Raw genomic sequence first — 24,666 nt, 5'->3', positions numbered from 1 at the left:
GTCGTGGTGCAGGGGCTAGAATGAGAGATAGTCCAATGGGCCCACTAACTGGGATATATCCTAAACGGACAGCACATCAAGCGAGTTCCTTACTACTTGGCAAAGTCCCACCCCCAGGTAGAAATAAACACTTGTTAGTTCCATGCAAAGCGATTTAAAGCAGTAAATTTGCAAGATGGCCATACCCGATATTAATTTGTGATTTTTGTTTATGATCCCTACCATATTTTATGAATAAATTCTTCCATCTTAAAATTTGGGCCATTTATTTTCCAAACAAATGCACCACAGAACAAATATATAAACATATTTTGGTTTGTTTTTAACCTTTCCAAATATCTGCCATCACTTACCTTAAGTTTCTTTTTTGATTCAGTATCACACACGCATGTATGATATTCAGAACAATTAAGCCTACAATTTGCTCTAAAGTAGACAACACAAACCAAAGTAGAAACAATCACTAGTTTTTATTTGTGAATTCTTAACATTTTGGGTTTGATCATAAACCATACAGAATAAAACATCCACAAATGAGGGTTGATGGGTCAAAATTCTGAACACAGTTACACAGCAGAAAAATGCACAATTATAGACAACAACAAACATTGAGATTAGCATCTAGAACTATTTACATGTATTGCATACTCAATGGATGGTCACTATTATGCAAGACTGTGGCAAGATGGCTTTACAAATACCACATTTACCTGCCTCACTACTACAAATAAATACTTTACAAGTGTCCTAAAAATGGACACAGACAGGACAGCTACCAATCAACAGTTTGTCACCAAACATGTCAAAGAGAAAGTTTGAGCATTAAATATACAGGAAACAAAGAATATGTTCAGTACACTGGTGTAGTACCAAGGTTAATCTATATACAGTTTTAGGTTTGCAGAATTGGGGTCTTTACAAGTGAACTACTTTAATGCTTGGCGCCAAATACTGGCATAAAATATGGGGAGACTGGTCTACTATTAATATAGTTGTAAAAACTGGCAATACATATCACCCATGTGTAAAGTACTCGAATTATCCAAGCAAAAGCATCCACTTATTTCATGTCCATAACCTTTCTGCAAGTGTTATTAGGTAAATTTCCACCTCTCATAAAATAAAAAAGGTATATTCCTTCATCCAGTGATTAAAAAGACATTTTCTACAATCATAACCAAGCATGATTATGGAAGAGATAATGAAGAAATGCAAACTTGCACCAACACGAAACTAACACATCCAAGCTCACATACTTTTCAAACAGGCAAGCTAACAAAATTGAAACTGTTCAAGCACTAAAATAAACTAATGGCAGGTAACAAAGAAAAGCAATAAAGGAGTAAAATAAAACTTTACACCAATGGTTGCCTTTTTACTTGATTCAAATAAATGTTTTTTTCCCCCCTTAAGCTGAAACACTGCATTCAACTTTCCAAAGAATGAACTACTGGAAGTTCTTTTTCATAAGCATGCCACATTCGTTGATAAAGATTCTCCAGGTTGGTGGCATAGATCTTCGTGTTAAACAGTGGACTGGACTTTCTGGCATGCCAAACTTTAGCAGTCATGGCTTTCAGGCTGTAATGAAAATGATAAAGTAATCAATTTAATTCAGCAAAATGTTTATCATTAAGTATATGAATATTTCTACCCATGTGAACTAGTCAAAATAAGTAAGGTAAGTAGTAAAATGATTGAAATGGAAGTATATGTAATCCACAGGATTTTAGATTTCGCTAACTTGGGCAAAACTGGAATTTTTTGGGGTTTTTTTCTTCACACAGCAAGGTCTTTGTAACACCGTAATATTGAAGGGACATTCCAGAGTTTGCTGCACTTGTTAAGATGTTATCAACTAACAGACTTTTTAACGATTGTAATTACATATCAAATATATTTTTTCTGCATAAAATATTAGTGGCTGTATATTAAACGTGTTTCTGATCGTTCTAATATTTGTACTAGGTTAAATTTCATCTTATTTCCTATAATATTGTTTTTTCGTACTACGAAATTATTTGAAGACAAACTTCAGTTTGGGCTTCTTACAAATATTAAGACGACCAGAAACACATTGAATATACAGACACCGATATTCTAAACAAGAAAATATATTTAATATGTAAGTTTAATCGTAAAAATATTTTATTAGTCGGAAACATCTTACAATGCAGCAAACTCAGGAATGTCCCTTTAACTGCTGAAGAGTGGTTGATCTTCTAAAATGCATTTCAAGTTATCTGAATCTAATTAAGCATAACATATTGGTGGTTTTGATGTCTGCATGTTTGTATTTAATTTGGACAGTGTTTATAGTCTCCACAGCAGGACCCAGATGTTCAAAACACTTTAAATTTTAAAGACCAACCATAACACTACAGATATTACTATTGAGTGACACACTGGGTAAATATACTGACGTCCAAAAGAAACTTTACATACATAAAATTTTAATAATCTGACCAATATTAATATTTGCTAATCGAATAGAACCAATTTAGAAACCACCGTATAAACACTTTACATGCATGACAAAGTGCACCAACATTTAGATGTTGAACTGCACGATACTTTCATATCCCACCGTACCATTTATTGGTTTTCTATAATACAATTTCAAGCCTTGTAAAGGTTTTTTTGGACGTCAGTATACACAGGCACAATGTTTATAGTCTTGACTTTGGTACAATTCTTGAACTGCCTCTGGTTTCGAAGTTATTTAACAGCCAGGAGAGAAATACTCACTATCCCCGATCAGTTCCCAGACGAACTGCGATGTTGACATAGTCTTCACTGTTTTTAGCCACCAATTCTGGACAGCCCAAAGAGTGGAGTTGAGATGAGGCCACTCTCGATGCCAAAGTCTCCTCTGCAAAATACATACAAAACTTTACACTGGGAAAAACACCCTGCTACGCACCAACAAATAGCTGGCCATAACGAATATGTTCTTTTTAAAAACAATAAGAAAACAAGTATTATGTAGTGCATAATCTCAAAATCTGACCCTCTGTAAACTAGAATTATCCTCATAACAGGACGTTTTTCATGATACCTTTTTAAATATCAATACAAAAGAGAACCTCTTTTTTTTTTAAACAATATTTTTTCAACTAAATGAAGTGGATCGGCATACAGGCGGGTAAGCCTATATAAATCCCTCTCCACGAGATGATGGTACATACTGTAAACATTTCAATGAATGACAAAATGACCTCTCTAAACTGAATATCTCTAAAAACAGGACCTTTTATTAAGGCCAATGGGCGTTTTCTATTTAGGCCAATGGGTGTCTGGTTTAGAGCACTATCACTGTAATTAAAATAATAAGTTTGTCTGGATGACAATAACATATTAAATACAAAACTGATTTGATGAAAAATATTGGGATGAATTTACAAAGGTGTTTAAGCATTGTGAAAACATTTCGTTTCAAGAATATAAGATAAAAACAAGCTTCGTTAATATGGCCAATTACGTTTCCATAAAATATTGCATGCATGTAAACAAATTTTCAGTTTATCAGCACATACAAGAGGTTACTATCCACCGGGTAAACTAAAGGTTAAGAATTAAAAGAACAAAAATAAATGCTTGTAGTAAAATCGGTCTCACCAGGTAAAGTAACCATTGGAATTCCAGCCCACAGAACATCCATTCCTGTGGTGTGTCCATTACACAGTGGCGTGTCCAGACAGACATCAGCCAGCTGGCCACGACGAACATGTTCTTCCTAAAAACAAAAATAATAATATATAAAAAAATTAAATTCACTGTGAGATAACACTAATTGGCTGCTACAACAAAAACACAGTCCAACTTTCATACTGACTGAAAATGTATAAATCAAAAACCAAATTCAGATTTTGTGGTAACCGATTGTTCGGTTTCTAGAAATCCGTTATTAAACAAAATCTGATAGGACTGGCCATATGAGACAGTTATGTATAATGTAGTGATTGGGCAGTATTAATAAAATTAAACAATTTTAATTTTAAAACAACCAACCATTATAATAACAGCTGAATTTAAATCATTAAAAAAAAAATTGAGATGTACAAAAGACACTCGAGAGAAACTGTTGATACCTTGGGGGCAACATTAGAAAACACAATGCGTCCCGATTCCAGGCCCATATTGGTGGCTGACTGGATGATGTTGGGCTCGCCGACCGCTGGGAACCGCAGGAGCCAGAGCACACTGTTGGGTACATTCTTTAGGATGTCCACCCACATCTCCAGCGTGTTGGGGTCGATCTTGTACAGCTGGTTGAAGTTACAGAACACAATGGCATCATCAGGCAGTCCGTACTGCTGTCGTGTCGTCAGAATCAGGCCATTAGGGATCTCCTCACCAGTAGCAGCTTTGTTATTCGTCTAAAAATATCAAGTCACAATATAAACATATGACAATGTTAACCATACAATGAAGACGAAACACAAACATAGAATCTACCTCATGCTATACCTGCAATCAAAACCAAAAAATCTACTTGAATATCAGACTTAGGCTGCAAAGTAGTGTGATCACTTACGCCCCCTGCACTCTCTCCTGAAAAGTTGTACAAGAGCTGCAATTGATCGCATTGCAATTTAAAAAAAAAAAAATTAAACTTCATGTGAATGCTTGCCTAGTATTATTGCAGAAGAATGTATTTTCTTTACAAGTAAGTTATCTTTACAAACTAATTTAAATTTATAAATGAAACAAGCAATACATGTCCCCTAGCGGGCCCATCAAATTTTCATATCTCCTAAATTCAAAGGCCATAACTCTGGCAAAAATGGGTAAATTGCTATAAAATTTGATCTGTAACAGAACACGATAAAGCCATACACAAAATTTCAACTTGATGTTTTGAGGCATTACCAAAAAACATACTTTCCAAACTCCTAAGTTCAAGGGTCATAACTGACAAAAATAAATAAATGGCCATGAAAGTTAAATTTCATCTGTAACAGTACATAATAAAGCTATACACAACATTTCAACTCAATATCTTAAAGCATTGTTGAAAAAACATTTGGAAAGCTATATGTGGGATGCATGAACACAGACAGACAAAGGATGGAGATGAAACCAAGTCTCCTCTAGTTGGACCAGTAGGGGGCTAATAAATTAACAACAGACTGTGGCATACCTGACTAGTCGTGAGTCCATTCTGAACGACGATTTCATCAATAGAAATGTGTGGCAGGCCCTGCTGGACCATGGTCACCATAGACTGAATGGCTGGATGTGGAAGAATCGCGTACTCTGTCTTCACTACAGCTGCTTGGCCAGATTCGTCGTCCGTTGTCGTACCATGGAGAGCCTGCTGCGTCACCAGCTGAAAAAAAAAATATTGAAATTGAAATTGAAATACATTTTACGTAAGTAAACTGTTGAAAAAATCAGTTTGTACTAGGGTGTTATTTTAATTAAATCAGGAACAATGGATGAAAAATAGAAGGAAAGTAATATTTAACAACACCACAGCATTTATTTACTATGGATCTTTGGTGTTTAACATATGTATACACAGCATTAACGACCATAACAAAACCAGAAAACAAAGATCGATCAAGCAACCAACTAATACTACTACAAACTTTTCACTATACAAAGCCTAGGGCTCACCCTCTACGTTTGCCAAATTAGCCAACTGCTCATTTTTATATAAAGTGGCTGCAATATTTAGTCTTTGGCTGATAAAATATATCTTAAATTAACAACATTTGAACCATTTTCAAGGAAATAGTGTACTATATCTGAATGTTGGCTCAAAGAAAATCCATACCAGTGTCAGCCCTGAAGATTTAGACATGAAAAAAACCCATTGCTATTTGTACAGCATTAAGTCTATTGTGAAATACTTGCCTGAATACTTGAGGCCATGTTTCGAATGAGTTCCAAGTCAACTCCATTGATAATGTAATTGACCTCCTTTCCATGTGTGTCCTGGTACTGGACTATCACCTTCTCGGTCATATGAGGAAACATGTTACTGTGGTCGCCAATAAAGAAAGTGTCCTTCATGTAAGCCAGCGTCTCGGAATATTGTTCTTCAAAACCAACAGGAGATGTAATTTTGTCTGTGATGATGTAATCCATAAAGGAAGCGCCACTTGTTCCAGGGTAACCCAGCCACATAGCCTAACAACAAAGAATTACATTAGTATAGTCAAGTGTCAAAAGTAGTAATACAAAAAATAAATTAACATAAAAAATATTTATAAGTAAAAATGTTTACCATTCATAATCATTACCATAATATTTTTGTTAGTACATATATTTTTTCAGTAACACATTTATGATCATAATCAAATTACAATAGACTATCAATGCAATGTAGGGTGTTTTGGCTGTCCGACCTACCTGGACTGGAGCAGGCCTCAAAGCAAATAATTCATTGCGGGCTCCTTTGGTGTATCCATTCATGTTGACAAGAATATGGATCCCATCAGCATGAATGCGATCAGCTGCTTTCCCATTACAAGGAATCTGCAATATAAACAATGAATTTGTGAGATTATAAAGAAATGTCAAAAAAAAAAAAAAAAAAAAAAAACAGTGCAAAATAAATTTGTGAAATAGATTATAAAGAAATGTAAAAAAAACACCTAACCATCGTGCAATATTCTTTTTAATCCATGTTCCAAGGAAATGTTATTTGATGATTAATTATACTTAAGATTGTGTTATCTATTTTTTTTGTCATCTGATAATAGATCTTACAAAGCAAGATACAGTACAATTTTCTAGTTCTTTTTGCTTTTTATTTGGACAATCTAGAGTCAGAATAATGTGTAAGGTACTTGCTGAGCAACAGTTTAACAATTTAAATAAGTTATCATACATCTAAAGGTATGGTGTTCTGTAATAATGTGCAAAAAAGTATCAAACTTACTTGTGAGAGATCTATAAAATGTTCTGCTTCACGTCCAATTTTGCATCGGAATTTTGTTCCATCGTCAGGGCTCAAGGAGTAGCAGAAAATCTGAAATACACCATTGACATATTGATCTTACTTTTTAAAAGAAATATGACCGAGGACATACTTTCAAGTACTTAACTGTTACAACTACATTATATTCAAACATTTTTTTTTAATGTAAAGCCACCCAATAGTAGATGTTTTAAAAAACATCATTTAACCATCAACAAGATACATAAAATGTGATAATTTTCAAAGGATAGAAAATAGGAAACAAAAATACTAAGCTGATCATAAACTGTCATTTGAATTAAGAGACTGAAAAACTTACTTCTACTTTATCCATGTCGTGTTTTCCTGGAATACTCTGCATTAAGTGTGATGTTGGGTGGTTGCCGAAGTCAGAACTGACATAGCCAATACGAAGTCTACCATCACTGGAAGTTATCGACTTGGGGTGGTCATAGAGTGGTTTGTGCAGCACATTTATCTGTAAATAGTTTTGTGTAGTAAACATTTTACAATCTGTTTATAAAACAACTGCAGCTGACTGCTTAATATAAATTATTGTGAAATTAGTCCAATCTACATTTGTAAATATGATTACTAACAAGACATTCTCAATGGAGGAAAAAAACTAAACAAATTCACTTAATGACATCTAAAATGAACATTTAAAAAAATAGAAATTAAAAGCACCATTTTTGTTAAAGCACTATTGTTCCAACTAGTTTATTTTTTAAGAATCTACAGTTGTGAACAATGCAAACTGAACAATGTGTGCATTCATGTCAGGGATTCAAACATCCAAGTCAATGAACTTGTACTCTAAACAAGCTCAATGCTTTAGCCCATGAGACCACAAATTTGCATAATTGAATGAACCTGTAATTTAAGCCTTATAAACACAATATTAGTGGGTAAAATGTATTCAGATGGATACAACAAAGACTTAAATACTAAATCAGAAATCAAAGATTACACATTTAGCACACATTTCAAGCATAATGCCAGCTATCCAGTACCAAAATTTACTAGCCGAATCATTCAGGTCAAGTTCGGAAGGATTATGTCAGTTTTGGTTATTAATTTTCAAAATTTTCTTAGCCACTTAAGCAAATGTTTTAATTAAAAAATATAAAATAGTAGTTAATTTGACTGTCATATCAAAACATTTAATGAATAATGGATTAAGTGGGAGAATGCACTTGAAAGTTATTCATACGAGGAATATGAATACCTTTTTTACCACATCATTCTTAGCACATTTTCCATTACATTCAGGTATGTGTGTGTAGGGGATTCGGGGGTCAAAACCCACAACTGCTCAAACAAATTTTCTTTTTTCAAATAAAAGTTTCTGAGGGAGTATGTCTCTAACACCTCTATAAACTTTGCACACCACTGTCTAGATGAATATCACTGGATTATTTTAAATGGTAACCGACTTCAGAACTTACTTTTTCCAGACAAAGACTGGCATGACGGGCGGCAATGGCTTTTCGCATCGAGTGAGACAATGGATAAAGCATACTGTGGTGTGGATGGACTGAAGGAAGACGGTTCTTTTCCAGCTGTTCCTGAACAATCTGCACAAGACGCTTCATGCGGTTGTTGTAGTCAGTCCAGTCACAAACAATCTACAGAATGATCTTAGTCATGAAACAAGTATACATTTGGTAAATACAAAGGAACATCCAAAATCATACATGCAAAACAATACTAGTGGAATAACACAAGTAGGGTGCCAGCACTGGCGCCACTTCATGGACTACTCTTTTCGATAGCAGCAAGGGATCTTTTATATGCACCATCCCAGACAGGACAGCACATACCACGGCCTTTGATGTACCAGTCGTAGTGCACTGGCTGGAGCAAGAAATCATCTTTAATAGTCCATTCACTAAGAAAATAATCCGCCAAATAATTGGAGAATACACTTCAAGTACTATAAATATATCACCAGAAAACAATGTCTGTTACTGGCATTATTTGAAACCAACTGATGGGAATAATAAAAATAGAATTTCATTTTCATTTTCAACTGCTTACAAAAATATTTTATATGGTCTGTAAAGCTATTAGAAAAGAGAGAAAAAAAATCAATTAACAAAAAGCTTATTTGCCATTAATTAACTAAAATTATTATGGTGATGGTGATTAAATTATCCGGTACTTACCTGCAAACAATGTGCAAGATTACAATATGCATCTGGAAAGTCTGGTTTCAGTTTAAGAGCTGTTCTGTAAGAAGCTATTGCCTCAGGAATATTGCCCGAGTCTTTATGTATTGAAGCCAAGTTGCTGTGGGCATCAGCAAAAGCTGGATTGATCTGTATGGCTCGTGTGTAACATTGCAATGCTCCCTGTATGTCCTGCATTTCCTTCAGTGTATTGCCCATGTTGGAGTATGCATCGGCAAATGTGGGCGAGATTCTATAAGAAACAACACAAGCTGTTGTATTATTTACTAGCAATATATGTGAAGACCACATAACAAACTTTTTTACATTTGTACAGCTACAGTAAAATAGGTGACAAAATCAACCAAAGACAACGAATAACAAAAAAAAATCCAATATAGAAATTGCTATGATGTATGTACCCACTAATTTCTAGTTTTTGGAGGAATTTGAGTGGGTTTTTCAGATTCCACAGTCAAGTTTTAAAGTATTTAACAAATATTTTTTGACAGAATTTAATTTCAACAAACCTTATTGCTTCTTTGTAATGCATTAATGCTTCATGCAGCTTTCCTTGTTGTTGCAGAACACTGGCAAGGTTGGAATGTGCAACAGCAAACTCGGGATACACCTAAGTCAAGATGTTTTAAAATTAAAGATGCTGCTCAAGATCTCATGCATTTTTATTAAACGTACTCTTGGAATTCCACACCATTACCAATGTAGTAACAGGACACTCACTTACATTTAAAGTTAGCAATACCAAAACAATAACACAATTTTTGTAGGTTTTTTTTCTTTCACAAACAAAACACTATTATTCTAAATGCAACACAAATAAACATTAATTACGACTGTATTAATTTTTTTTTTTATATATACTACTCAAAAGAATTTAAGGGTCAAAAATTTATAACCAAATAAGTTTCAGAGTGTATTAGATTGATGATGTAAACTACACCAAATTTTTTATTTATTGTTCCATATTAAAAAAAAAACAACAAATAAACGTCACTGTATACAAGAAAGTCACATGACATGCTGTCAAAGTTGAAGGTTGTCAAACATGGATTTTACACATTAGAACATTCGTTTAATAGTGTGTGAATCCACCCCTGGCGCGAATACACTCGACACATCGTTGCCTCATGCTGTTGATCAGACGTCTGAAGAACTCTTGGGTAATGGCCTGCCACTCTGCCATAAGAAGTTGACCCAGATCATGAAGGTTGGCCGGAGGGGCATGGTTATCCCGAACTCTCCTGCCGAATTCGTCCCAGGCGTGCTCTATTGGGGCCAAGTCAGGCGAATATGCTGGCCAATCCATCCTGGCGATACCTTGTTGTCTGAGAAAGTCCGTTACCACCCTGGCGCAGTGGGGTCTGGCATTGTCATCCTGCAGAACTGCCCCGCCGCCAATCTGCTGAAGGCCTGGGAGAACCAACGGCCGGATAATCTCATTCAGATAGCGGATTCCATTCAGATTGCCATCCACTACATAGAGGGGGGTCCTGTGGTGGATAGAGATGCCGCCCCACACCATGACGCTGCCACCACCGAACCGGTGACGTTGTCCAACGTTAACGTCAGCGAAGTGCTCCCCAGGACATCTGTAGACACGAACCCGACCGTCGTTGAACTGGAGACTAAACCTGGACTCATCAGTGAACATCACTCGACCCCACTGAACACGTTGCCACCGCAGATGAAGCATGCACCAGTGACGTCTGGCCGTTCTGTGACGTGGTAGGAGTGGTGGTCGAACAGCCTGGCGACGGCAGCGTAGATTATTGGCTCTCAGACGATTGAGTATGGTTTGATCAGACACTCGAGTTCCAGTCGCAGTCCGCAGATTGTCACGTAATCGGCGTGCAGTGGTTGTGCGTTGACGTAGAGCCATATTGGTGATGTAGCGGTCCTCTCTATTTGTAGTGCTTCGGGGTCTTCCCGAACGTGGGCGATTTCGAACAGAATTCGTTGCTTGGTACCGTTGCCACAGTCGGCCAACGACACTCTGACTGACACCAAGTCTCAGAGCAACATTTCTTTGCGTATTGCCATCCTGAAGCCAAGCAATAGCCCTTCCTCGATCTTCGATAGTCAGTTGAAGTCGTACCATTGTCGAATTTGGAGTGTGCACCATACACGAACGCAAGCTCCAATTATACAGAAATTCAGCATTGGGAACATGGAATACACGTGCAAAGCGTGCAAATGAAGCGCTTTGTGAAAAAGCAAGTTATGGGCACTTAGCAGACCTTTCGCTTTCGCCCTAATTTACGTGCAAATGTAAGCATATTTTCGCCATTAGAACTAGTCGACAGTGTCAATGACAGTGGATTTTAATTCATTTATGGGTTGCTTAGACCCACTTTCGTCAAAATGGAACAATACCATGCGTGACATTATGGTCTAGCTAATATAATTGACATTCAGAAAATAATGTCGAAAATATCGTCCGACCTTTAAATTCTTTTGAGTAGTATAAATACTGTGTTAATGAAATTCAAGTGTAAAACTTTGTTTTAACCTCCAAAGCCTTCAAGTATAATTTCACTGCTTCTTCAGTGTTTCCCTGCTCCCTTTTGATGTTGGCCAAGTTGTTCAGAGAGTCTGCGTGGGTGGGACAAAGATGGAGGGCGGTGTTGTAACACTCTTCAGCTTCCTCCACCTGCAACACACACATAATGACTGTCATCAAGCACATAAAGGAAAACATACATTTGTATTAAATTAAGAAGTTTTCAGTTTAATGATACAGATCTTGTAAGAGTGAAAAAAATGACAGAATCAAAAGGAATGTGCTTCAACTTAAAGATTCCCATCAACAAATCAACCAACACAGCAACCACAAGCAACTAGTGAAAATTTGATCATACGTCAGGACAGGAAAAAATGCCATTCTATTGCAGGGAACATTTTGTTTTAAAAAATTTCATTGCCAATCAATTTTCAATTAATATTAGCAACGTCAACATTTTAGAATCTCTGCAACTTGAATAGCAAAAAAATATAATATTTTACATTTTTTTTTTTTTTAAAATTTGTTTAAAATTAATAAAATAACTGTTTATGTTGACTGTTGATGCTGAATCAGTAAATGATATTCTTTATTAAAATAACATGCACACATACTTTTTTAAAAATTGATGGTCATAAAATATAAGAATTCCCTCAGCTACTAACAGAAAAAGCTGAACAGAAGAATGGGGATTTCCCTCGTATTGTGAATTAAATCTTTGAAGGAAGTTTGATTGTAATAGTTATACACTTGGAAAAATAAATTGAATGCAATTATGTTTGACAATCAGGAACGTAAAAAGAATTATCAGGTTCAATTCTTAATCCAATGTTATTAAGAGTAATAGTCATACATTTATGATCATTACCTGTCCTTTTTCCTTAAGTGCATTGGCTAAATTGCAGTAAGCATCTGGAAAATTTGGTTGAAGTTCAATGGCTCGCTTGTAAGTGTCAACAGCTAAATCTATTAATCTGAAAGAAAAATCATGCCATACAATTTGACCTTAATTGTGACTGACAGGTTTACATATTCAAAGAGAACTTTAATATATAATTCTAATGCAAGACAATTGTTAGAAGACACTTCCTTAGCTTAGAATTGAATAATCTGTATTATTTTTTATTCATATTAAAAAAGACACAAAAAAACCCCCACATTTTAAATCAAATACATATGGTTTTTAATTAATTATCCCTCCAGCATACACTGGAATAAGTATGTCACTCAATACAAATTATAAATGTTAAAACATAAATTACATGTAATTTCCATCTTATTGAATAAAATGTTCATGTTGGGCAAAATAGTACGTTTGACTATAAATAGGGAGTAGTGACCTACTAAATGAGCTAATCAGTAGTTTTCATTAGCTACTGCCAGTAGGTGTACTTTTTACCAAAATTAAGAACTGTAAACCATGATATTAATGCAAAAAAAATGTGTCCGTTGTATCGGGGCAATAAATACTTGAGGCCTTATATTTTTAACCTATGTCTCCAAGAAAAAAGAACCAAACAACCAAACATGCACATATATTAGAATATAAGAGCTATTTTAGAAAATACTCATGTAATGAACAAAATATCACAAAAATGTAAAAGAAATGTATTTTGGATAATTGAAACAAAGTCCATGAATTGTTGTTCATACTAGGTAGATGTACTATGTTACCTCCACGCCTTCAAATTTTTGTGGTGCTCTGTACAAGAGCAGAAAATTACTACCGACGAATTCAAATGGCTAGCTTCCACTGATTTGTCAAAACAATTTTTTTTTGCTTTGTATTTTTAAAAGTTGCTTATGTCAGACATTAATAAAAATAAACATTTCAGTGTGTACCTGTCCCAACGCAATAATATCATGACCCATTATTTTCATGATTTACAGTACTACATTTTTGTAAAACAACAAACTGAAAAGATATGGTATGGATTAAATGAAGTCGAGGTGACCACAGATGATCCACTCAAATTGCAGTTACACAAACTTACCCTTGTTCATAATACACACACGCAAGATTGCCATGAACAACTGCATGGTTAGGACTTAGATTGAGGGCTCGTAAATACGCAGCCACTGCCCTGAAAGCAAAAATACAAGTTGTGTTATCAACAGAATTGTCTAAACATGAAAAGAAAAGCTGTCAACAGAGTAACAGTAGTGTATTTATTGTGAGAAGGTTAATTGAATGCAATAATAAACATGATTAACCATAAGCATCATGAAGCTAAGACTGGGTTTTTTAATACAAACTCTAGTAAAATTTTAATTTCTGTGTTCATAATTGTCCATATATAATACATGGGGCATGTTTTTCGTTCAGTTTTGCATCTCAGTTAATGGAATCCCTTTTTAAAATAAAAAAAAGTCAAAGCACTATTTTCTCTCCTTCATGAAGGTAAACTAGAATACAGATATAAATTAACATGACTTAAAATGGGCTTATGTAACAAAATGGGCTTATGTAACAAAATCAATTAAACTTTATTTATTACCTGTCAAAAATCCGAGCTTCTTTCAAAACATTTCCAAGGTTAATATAAGCATCCAAGAAATTTGGATCCAAAGCAACAGCCTAAAGAAAAACAATTCTCAATAAGTACTTGTGATGAACTACAACATGCAATAATCAATGGTATGTCAAGTAGTGTATGTAAATATATCATAAGCAGAATTGATCATGTGGAAATGAAGAATTATACACTGGAGTCATTCAGACACCACAAAATATAAAGGACAAAAAAAGGAGAAAATATCACATCATCTAAAGAAGTAAAACATTTATTTTGCGGTCTTATCCGACATTGATGCATTCATTTCAGTGTCTGCTTGTCAGTGACAATACAATGTCCTCAATCAGGTAATCATTTACCAAAAGGCAAGATGGGACACTGGTTTATTCCACATTGATAATCGCACCATGTCAACATCATTAGAAATTTATGGCAGATAAAACAACACTTTTGACACTAACTCAAGCAATTTAGCTTAAACTATTTTTTTAAGTTGAAAAAAATACTTTCTACAATAAAATATAACAGGGTTTCTGCCAGTGTAAAGCAGGTATGACACTATAACAAATGTTTTTTTCAGATTTAATTTTTTTGAAGTTAACCTTTTGACAAAATTAATGACTTATTACTTTATGAATTTCTTAACCCTAACCCTAAATCTAATCCATTCTCTTTTTGGGGGAGACCCCCATACACCCTGTCATTCAGCACATACATTGTAAATATTCAATTCCATAGTACCAAACCCACACATTTCTTTCTGACAGAAACCCTGGAACAGTAGAATGTATTTATCCATGGCAAACCTAACAAGAGTAATTAAGATAACCAAAGCTCAACATACCTTTTCAAAATGATGAATTGCCAACCAAATCTCTCCTTGTGCATTGAACACACATCCTAGATTGCTCCATGCTACAGCAAAGTTTGGGCACGTTTCTATTGCTTTCAAGTAACATGCCTATTCAGGGCCAAAAAAAGAAAGGATGGGGGAGGGGTGGGGGGAACAAAAAGAAAATATAACAGATTAAAACATGTCAAAATTAAATAGGCACGCGCAGTTTTGCTTGTCTGCATAGCATGGGCGACCGCCAGCGCCGATATGTAAAGGGGCTCAAGAGAGAGCTGGTGTGCAGGATTAACTAAAAATACTGAACTTTTTGAAACAAAAAGAAAACAGTAACAACAAGAATGAAGCTGTATAGACATTATGGTACCAAGTGAATTAAGTAAAAATGTCACATCCTGCACTGCATCAAAATGTGCCATGCTCTTTCTCAACTCCCTCAACTTACCCAGCTCTCAACATTCCATGAACAGTAATTCAAAAGCATGCATGTGGTAAGCAAACTTCTACAAAACGCAAACTTCAAAACGGTATACTGCTAAAAAAGCACAAACTTCGAAACTGTACCAGAAATCTAAAAAGAGAAATGGAAGGTTAAACTATTTTTGCTGGATTGTTGAGAAGTGGATGGTCGCGCGACCGCAGCGACACAAAGCGCGTGTCTCCGCAGTAAGCCTTAAGCGACCGCTGCGCCAATTAATTTTTGTGAATTTCTGAAGGAATATCCTTCCAAGTATTAAGTTTGTTTAATTTCTTTTATCAAAATCTTGTCATTACTGAAGCCAAATGTTATTTGAATTAGGAAACTTATTATTTTCAGACAGTAATTTTAATGGATTGTTTGAAAGTTGTTTTCAACAATTACTGTCCCCATTCTTAACACAGTATACATACGACATTTGCCATGTAATTGGCAAAAATACTAGTACCCATACCAGCTTGGTTCAAGGACTGCATACAGCTCCGGTGGTATGACCAACAATAACTCAGATAAACAAGTAGCACTCACAACCTAGAAGGCTAGTGTTGAAATTATAAAGAAAAAATCCAATTAGTATCATGTGAAAAAATGCAACACATCTGTGAACTACACATTCTTTATAATAACATTAAAGATTACTGAAATAATTAGATAATGAAAGACTTTGAATAAAAATGATGGAATTAAACCGACTATGACACGACATGGAATACAAAGTGAATAAAGAAAGCTAAAACATTCTTCTGACCAAAACATTACCAGGAACAAAGTTTTGAAGCAGATAGAAGGTAGCTGTATGTGAAACCTGTTTCATCCAGCCTGTCCCTTTTTTTTGACAATAATCGGGCACATATACATGAAGTAAGTGAAGTAATGAGAAAATATTTAAATTTCAATAATTTGCCTCATATAAAACAGCCACACAGAATGCTATCTTCTAAATGCAGGTAAAGCATCTTCAGATCTGCAAGATCATGGTAAATTACTAGAAAAAGACAACTATTACAACATGTAAGCAACAATGCAGCAAATTATTTAACATTTTCATTTCATTATTTGTGGGGGAGGTAAATGGTAAATTTTGTTTACACTGTATGTGATGAACATATTTCAAAAGAACCAAATGCATAGAAATGGAAGCATTTCCTTTTGTGATCTCTGCTAATAATGAAGATCTCAAAAAGAAACAATATTCAACCTATTAATTTGCTGTATTGGCCCAGTCACCAAATTCAATAAGTAAACAAAGTAGAAAATCAGTCTGTTTTAACGACAAAACTAGACATTGACGGTATAACTACTTAAGCAACATTCGTAGTGTGTAACAAAACTTAATTTTAGTTGTACTTCATAATAAAACCTGAAAAATGCCCAACAGACACACACTATAATTATATTGGTAGAGGAATCTAATGTTCATCCCTCAGGTTACACCACCTGATTAATGATCATTTAATATTTATTAAATATATCTTATACACAAATCTGTAAATGGTGTAGATATAAGATGTTTTCCAAAATCTGTTAAAAAAAAAAAAAATTAAATTGTAATTTTCTGTTTCATTTCCTCAGAAATTATACTAATTAAACAGCATGCATAAAAGAACTAAAAATATTTGTGTGCTGTCAAACACTGAATGAAGTGTAAATATAAACTGTAATTATACAACTATTTTATTCATTGGTGCACCAAGGACCAAGAAATTGGAAGGTAAGTAACTCTGTATTGTTCTAGTTTCCTTTGAGCAAACAGTAAAACTCTGAATGCTCCATGAACTAGATGACATGGAACATCACTATCTATTACTACAACATGTGGGTACAGGCATGTGTCAGTTTTAAAAAATTAACATCCTTTGTCTTGCCCATCCAGAACTAGAATACTGATGTGAAGAATGACAAATGATCAATTCGGATTTATTGCTCAACACAAAATGCATGTAGTTCAGTTACTAACATATATTGTACATTTAGTTGCATAGTAAATCCCACACTTAGCATTATCTAGCAGCTATATGTAGATAAGGAAATAAAAACCTATTACATTATTTTTGTTAACACACAAACTTTATGTTTCTTCACAAGACCTATTTAGAGGCATGTGTTCCTTCACTGAATTTTCAAAATGGAACAATAATCCACAAATACTGTGCCCAATAGTATTTTTTATCATACATATTGCATTTCTGTAAAATTTAAATTATATTACAGCCACGTAATGTATACTCGACTTTAATAGCTTACAAATAGTAGAAGCAGAAGTTGCAGTTAAAGCTAACATGGCTTGACAAACATCAAACCAAAATAAAACAATTTTATCCCTTTGCATCAAATCAGGATAAATATGAATTATGACAGATCCAATACTTTTTACTAATGCACTAACAAGTGTTTGTCAACAGAGCAAAGTGTGCTTTTAACTTTCACATGAAAAATCTACTAGCTGTAATACTGAAGAAAAAGATCTAAAAGATACTTTTTAATTTTTCCACAAGACATGGACTATGCTTCTTTTTATGCATCTATTAATGTTTTTGATATGCCACAAGACGATAGAAAGGTTTCTCATCTTTTTAAAACAACCAGTATATTTTCGAATTATTAAGTGTAGCAAAAAACACACCTTGGTCAAAATATTAAATTTAAACTGCTTAGAACATGTTCTGCCTGTCACAAGGTACAGGTAGAACAATAAACCAGCATTTTTGTTTACTTAAATCTGATCCAAACAAAAAACACTTGTTGAAGCATTTGTCATACATCTGTGTTCGGTCATTCCACATAAAGACTGATTTTCTGATCCTGTGAATAATCGCACAACAATTAATTAGGACAACTGGAAATGCTTTGGTCAGGAAATATCACGGTATGAGTATATATATAATCTGAGAATTACAAAGTTTTTTAGAAGTGTAATATTTTCTTTCTTTTTTAAACGGTTTCTTGAAGATATTATGCAACAAGGTCCATGCAATTTACATCCCTAACATACCTTAGCCTCATCCAACCGTCCCAGTGCTTTCAACAGATTGCCAAGATCACTTCTGACACAGTATAGGTCCTAAAATAAAATATTAATAATTGTACAATATCAACAGAACACCCTTTTCTTTTTTCTTAAACTACAAGAACAAATAAATGAATGTTTTTTAAAAATAAAACTACACTAGTTTAAATTGTTATGAATGAATTGAGAGCTTAAAATGACAGACTTAGTTATTTGCTCTCCTAACTTGGATCATGGGGAGTCATTTAAAAGATTATTATACTTATGTACCATATTAATTTACATGCTAAGGGGAGATAAAAATTACTCTCCTTGAGCTAGTGATAGCTCCCCTTAAATGACAAGGTCCAATTCTCCATTATTTTTTACTGATTGCAAGATAAAAGTTAATGACCTAGGATACCAGCTCTTTTTTTCCAGGACAAATGTGGAATTCCACTTGTAAATCCCATTGCAGTTCTATTCTTAACTGCACACAATAAGCTGACAATCTACGCCATGAATGCGTTATTCTCTCTATATTTTTGTACAATATTAAAATCGGTTTTAAATTAATTACTCCCCCTCCCCCACCAAGTATATATGCACATTTACCACTTCAAGAAATTGTCTAGAACTTGCAAACTGCTGCTTTATATACATAAATTTATTTTTGATGTCTGGATTCAAGCAAAAAAATCTTTACGTACAGGGTTGTACTGCAATGCTGTGACATATGCCTGTACAGCCTGTTCCATATCACCAGCGGCTACCAGTGCTGCTGCTAGGTTAATGTAGCCATCAATGAAGTCTGGTTTCAATCGAACAGCATGTCTGTAGTTTTCTAATGCATCTTGAAGCTGTCCCCTTTCTTTGAAAACATTCCCTAGATTGGAATACGCCTCTGCAAGTACTGGGTTTTGTTTGATTGCCAGTTGACTGAAATATGCAGACCTAAGTTTAAAAAAGAAAAAGGAATGTAATAATTTGGAGGTTTTGTAACATACATACGAAATGCATTCTATTATTTATAAATGTATGTATTTAATATACAGCTTTTGCTGTTAAACTGTAAATGAACTATTCACAATTAGTCTCTTTTTAAAATTTTATTTATATGTTTAAAAATGCTTACTTTGTAGCAAATCCAAATGAGGATTAAGCAAATAATTTGTTTTTAAAATATTATCAACAATTTAAAATTTGTTAGCAACTGCTTTTAGTATTTGATGTTGGAATTATGTAGCTATCTCTGACACTTGTATATAGCGAATGGCAATGTGATATTTTAACAGAAACGTTCCCTGGGTTTCCGTAATGAACTAATTCTGTTTTAATAATACATGCCTCTCAAGACGTCTACATTGAAAGTGTATACTGCTGAGTAGGAGAAGTACACCAGTGTTATCTTGTTCCTGGCGCCACAACTGCATACAATGCTGCTCTGCTCGTTCATAGTCACCAGCTTGGTACTCTCTATGAGCAAGTTCAGCAAGACCTGGAAAATAAGACCGTACAATTATAATAACATCAATGCAGAATTTTTTTTAAGACAAGCATGAATATCTTTGTAAAAAACCCCAAAATAAAACATTATTTTGTTGTAGCTTCGAAAGACTTCTACACTACACCTACTGTTTGTAGCGGTTTGTTTAATACTAAGTGCAGGGTTCAAAATAAAAAAATATGGCCTGCTGGAAATAGGACACAAGGGGTGAAGGGGAGTGTTTGGGATACCATTGCGAAACCGAATTTACATGTAGAAATGGAATTACAATTTTCAGCAAAGTTTAAAAATTATTGCTGTTTTATTGTCACACGCTTTAAAACTACCAGGTTTACTGCTTAGTCTGTTGTGTCTGCACAGACGGAACAAATTTTTGTCAGGAGTAAGGTCAGCCAGCCGTTTGTCGCTAATGCTAGTCTTAGGAGAATATGCTACACATTAAATTGAATGACTACTTCGGAATCAATCAAAATTGTTTCTTCAACGTTTAGCGAAAAATATCTGGGTGAACGTAGCACTGTTACTTTATTTTCGATGTGACATGCAGATACTTCACAATGCAGACAACTGTCAAAGCAGTGATAAAAATAAATGTTTACTGTTTGTCAACCCTGAGCATCTTTGCATAAAACAGCATACTTAGTTGTTCAGGGCATAATATTAAAAAATTTCAGACAACATATGTGTTCATGTTTTAGAGTTTAAATTAACGATTTTCTTTAGTAGTTCAAATATAAATATTCAAATGAGAATCTAAGATGAGCGATTTTCATAGCTTTTCTCCTATTATAAATATGAATATATACTTTTTGTGAGCAAGGACCAACTTAAAAGTAAAGTTTGTTTTATTTAACGACGCCACTAGAGCACATTGATTTTTATCTAATCATTGGCTATTGGACGTCAAACATATGGTCATTGTGACACTGTTGTTTAGAGGAAACCTGCTGTTGCCACATAGACTACTCTTTTATGACAGGCAGCAAGGGATCTTTTATTTGCGCTTCCCACAGGCAGGATAGCACAAACCATGGCCTTTGTTGAACCAGTTATGGATCACGGGTCGGTGTAAGTGGTTTACACCTACCCATTGAGCCATGCGGAACACTCACTCAGGGTTTGGAGTCGGTATCTGGATTAAAAATCTCATGCCTCGACTGGGATCCAAACCCAGTACCTACCAGCCTGTAGACCGGTGGCCTAACCACGCTGCCACCGAGGCCGGTTCAACTTAAAAGCTACCAGGCGAAAAAAATAATAATCAGGTTTGTTTGTACTACCCACGAAAATCGACCTGTGTCAAAACCTTTTTTGACCTTTTGGGGAACAATTTTTTTTTCTCCCAAATATTTAACCAGTTCATGCCTTTTGAAAAACAAAGGCGAGTGAAAAATCGCACACCTCAAAACGCTTAGGTGAGTGAAAAATTGCACTCATCAAAATGCTAAGGCGAGTGAAAACCAAGCATGGACGCTACAGTTCTCGTAACATTTTTTTCTGGTATTATTAAACGGATCTTTCTATCAGCTACATATGGTAAATAGTGGCAATCAAAATACAAAATTATTTTATGTGCGCTGTTTGTTAAGTGTAACGTGTTATTTTTCACACCTGCCAGATTGAAATTACGTGCACTGTACGAGCGCGATCGCACCCGCACACCTTAAAAGGCAAGGTCTGTTTAACCAATTTCAATGTAGGCGTAAACAAGTATAATATTGATCTGTAGATGACATCTGTCAAACATTATAAAACCTCAATATATTTTTAACCAAAATTTATTAACATCAGTTTCAATTCATTGGAAATTAAAAATTCTGTAAAATGCTACTCATAGTAACGAGAACATGATTTCCCGCGCACTGCGGTGCATGTTAGTAATACATGGTACATGTTCTTGTGACAGGCCAAATGGGTTTTAACCTTCCGAGTACTGCAGGCGAGATATCTTGCCCGACGCCACGTCAGTCGACATACTGTATACTGTATACAGTGCATTCCCAAATTCATATTTCCCACCGTTTTGCACACGACACTCACCGGAAACAGAAATATAATTTTTTTTTTTAAAGATTTTTTTTTCAAAATGGTGGCTTTTGTTTTTATTTTTTCAATTGAAAATACCTTGAAATTTTGATTTCAAAAAGTGGTTTTCGGCAAGTGTTTTCGCTTGACAACAATGGCGGCATGTAGCGCTAATTTTCAGGGATCGATAGCTGATTGCGACAGCTAATTGGATAATAAATTTGATCGTTTTACCAACAACGAAAATCACCAAATATTGCTGCAATATGAATCAGGTTTAAAAAAAATTCTCGTCAGAAAACCATTGTTATCGGGAATAATGGACATAAATACTGGACAGCTGGCCACAAATGCCTGTAAGTAAACGCAACTTTTTTGCCTAATTTTAATCACCATTAGCTGATCTAAAAATAATAAAAATTACAAAAAACTCACGAAAATAATACTTACCGATTCATATATGAACATTATTTCATGTATTTATAAAACATTTAAGTGAATATATGTGAGTAAAAATTATAAACTTGTACCCACTCAACATGGTTTTTGTTAAAAATTAATCCAGTAGTCTAAAGGTTAAACAAAATCAATCTAACATTAGCTACACAGGTACCTTAGCGTGAGTCAGATGAGGCTATGTATTGGTATGCTTTGAGTAACAAAGTTAATGACCCTAGGTACAGTTGCTAAAATGCCATCGCATTTGCTATTAATAGTCTTGACTCGGTCCAAAAGAAGCTATACAAGTGTCGAAATCTGTGGAGAATCCCTAATCAGCCGACTTATTCTGAATGGCTTGGAATAGTGGTGAGAGATTTTCATGACACCTGTCTATAAGTGTTTTCATCAGTGTCATTAAACTGTATCAGTATATAATATAATATTCTAAGAAACTACCCATAAAGGTTCTGTGACCTGCTTCAAACACTGAATACTGTGACGTCAGAATTGAGAATTTCAGCAAACTTCTGTAAATTGTAAATATATTGGTGGCGTGCCAACACAGGTAGCATTTTATAAAAAAGTAGAGTGATTATGAAGGAAACAGCTGGACACGTTGAGCGATGGAGAAAAGATTGGTTAGAACATTACCATCAAGCACATATAACGTACATCTAGGTCAGGTATTTCCCACTGTATACGGTTTTCCAAAACATTCATGATATTAGCCAACCTACGTTTGTTTGGATTTTTTGACAAGTGATTACAGCTTTTACACTAACGATTTGTTGTTTATATTGATACTGGTTTTGCATATCTACAGACGAACAACAAAATCGATCCTGCCAAATTTTAGGCACTTCAATTTATTTTTCTTCATAGATGTTGTAACTGACTTTTGCTCCTTGTCGTAGTTTCATATGAGATGGCCCCTGGAAGATGGAATCACCGAGCGGGCGATCATGTGACGCTTTGTCACGATATAGGTCAGCGACCTTAGTAAACTGCTATCGGGAGTTCCCTGAATGTGGGTGCTGTCAGATTTCTTACTTAGTGTGTACATTAGTGGTTAATATGCAGATTTTTTAAAATCAAGGAACTCAAAAATTATCGATGTAATGGTATTTGACATCAAACATAGATTTGTTGTGGTATTAAAGCGTGGGCAGGAATTTTTGACTACGTTTTAGTCAGCAGCGATTGCGAATTTTTTTTTATATATCTTGGTCTCTGACTGTAGAGCGTCATAACCATCCAAATGTCTGTCTATCCCATCATTCTATAAAAATGTGTGGTATAATATCCGCCCGGTTGTCCCCTCCCCCTTTATTTTTTTTAGTTCGGGTTACGGGTTAGGGTTAGGAGGGGATCGGGCAGATATTTTTCCACATAGCATTAATGTGGTATTAGAGCAGGAATCTTCGCTTACGATATGATAGGCAGGAATTCCGCATTTTCAATAGAAATGTCATCTCTGGCCGAGAGAGCGATCATAACCGTTGAAACGTCCGCCTAGCTCTCGGGACATCAGAGCACTCGAGCTACATTAACACTAACACCTTGACCATGTGTTAAAACAATTAACAATAAAGATATATGAAACGTTGTACTGTAAAAGGTTGCTACCTGTAGTATCTGTAATTCGGGACATCTCTTTGAACTCCGTCCAAGATGGCGGATCCAGATTCTTCATGGAAGTTTCGTGTTGTTGTCCACTAAGTAAAAATAATGAACACTGTGTTGTTCAAACTGACCTAAACCGTAGTTCCAAGCACAAACAAATAACATGCGCTTTACAAATGAATATATTTATGCATTTGTAACGGTTTAAATGTTTTAGTTTTTACAAAAATAATGTTTCACGTCTACACAATACACAAACACAATCCTTCTTGGCAGGTGCCGTGTCCCGATGGAAGGCCCTGAACATGGTTGTTACTAGGTTATTTCACAATCTGCTTCTATCAGAAGAAAAAAATAACACAAAATTATATTATTAACTGTTATAAGGTTTATATAAATTCAAAACAAAAAACTATATTTTATTTTATACAAAGTGTATTAACAAATATAGCTTTATTCGGAATAAATACATGTTACGTGGCCCTAATACATGCGTCGCTTAATGACGTCACGATATTTTAATAAGACTATTGGCATTCTCTGGCACTAGAGGGCAGCATTTGTTATCACGGAAAAAAACGAATGATCCACGAATCAAACCGGATAATCAGTAATCG

At 34.9% G+C, this 24,666-nt stretch overlaps 1 protein-coding gene across 1 annotated transcript; it reads right to left on the bottom strand.

Moving 5' to 3' along the window:
• Positions 1 to 455: 455 nt before the first annotated feature.
• On the bottom strand, positions 456 to 24,347 carry LOC121375838 (UDP-N-acetylglucosamine--peptide N-acetylglucosaminyltransferase 110 kDa subunit-like). Its single transcript, XM_041503507.1, has 21 exons — positions 24,053 to 24,347; positions 19,801 to 19,951; positions 19,164 to 19,407; positions 18,460 to 18,528; positions 14,984 to 15,100; positions 14,122 to 14,201; positions 13,618 to 13,707; positions 12,492 to 12,597; positions 11,633 to 11,773; positions 9,633 to 9,733; positions 9,100 to 9,355; positions 8,380 to 8,559; positions 7,251 to 7,409; positions 6,893 to 6,982; positions 6,361 to 6,486; positions 5,863 to 6,138; positions 5,144 to 5,332; positions 4,092 to 4,379; positions 3,619 to 3,736; positions 2,749 to 2,872; positions 456 to 1,581 (listed from the first exon to the last, which is right to left on the bottom strand). The coding sequence occupies exons 1-21, from the start codon at positions 24,117 to 24,119 to the stop codon at positions 1,428 to 1,430; spliced, it is 3,126 nt and encodes a 1,041-aa protein (XP_041359441.1). The 5' UTR covers positions 24,120 to 24,347; the 3' UTR covers positions 456 to 1,427.
• Positions 24,348 to 24,666: the final 319 nt, after the last annotated feature.

Source organism: Gigantopelta aegis, chromosome 6 (genome assembly GCF_016097555.1).
Source record: "Gigantopelta aegis isolate Gae_Host chromosome 6, Gae_host_genome, whole genome shotgun sequence".
Classification (NCBI taxonomy): domain Eukaryota; kingdom Metazoa; phylum Mollusca; class Gastropoda; order Neomphalida; family Peltospiridae; genus Gigantopelta; species Gigantopelta aegis.
Note: the sequence above shows the minus strand (reverse complement) of the source record. Positions and strands in the feature narration are given on the sequence as shown.

Bases quoted from the DNA above. Each gene is read 5' to 3' on its own strand.
- LOC121375838 (XM_041503507.1), bottom strand. From the start codon at position 24,119: ATGAAGAATCTGGATCCGCCATCTTGGACGGAGTTCAAAGAGATGTCC. The intron at 2,873-3,618 runs GTGAGACCGATT...TGTATTTTGCAG, and splicing joins TCCAATGGTTACTTTACCTG to AGGAGACTTTGGCATCGAGA. The intron at 1,582-2,748 runs GTGAGTATTTCT...TTTTCATTACAG, and splicing joins CTGGGAACTGATCGGGGATA to CCTGAAAGCCATGACTGCTA.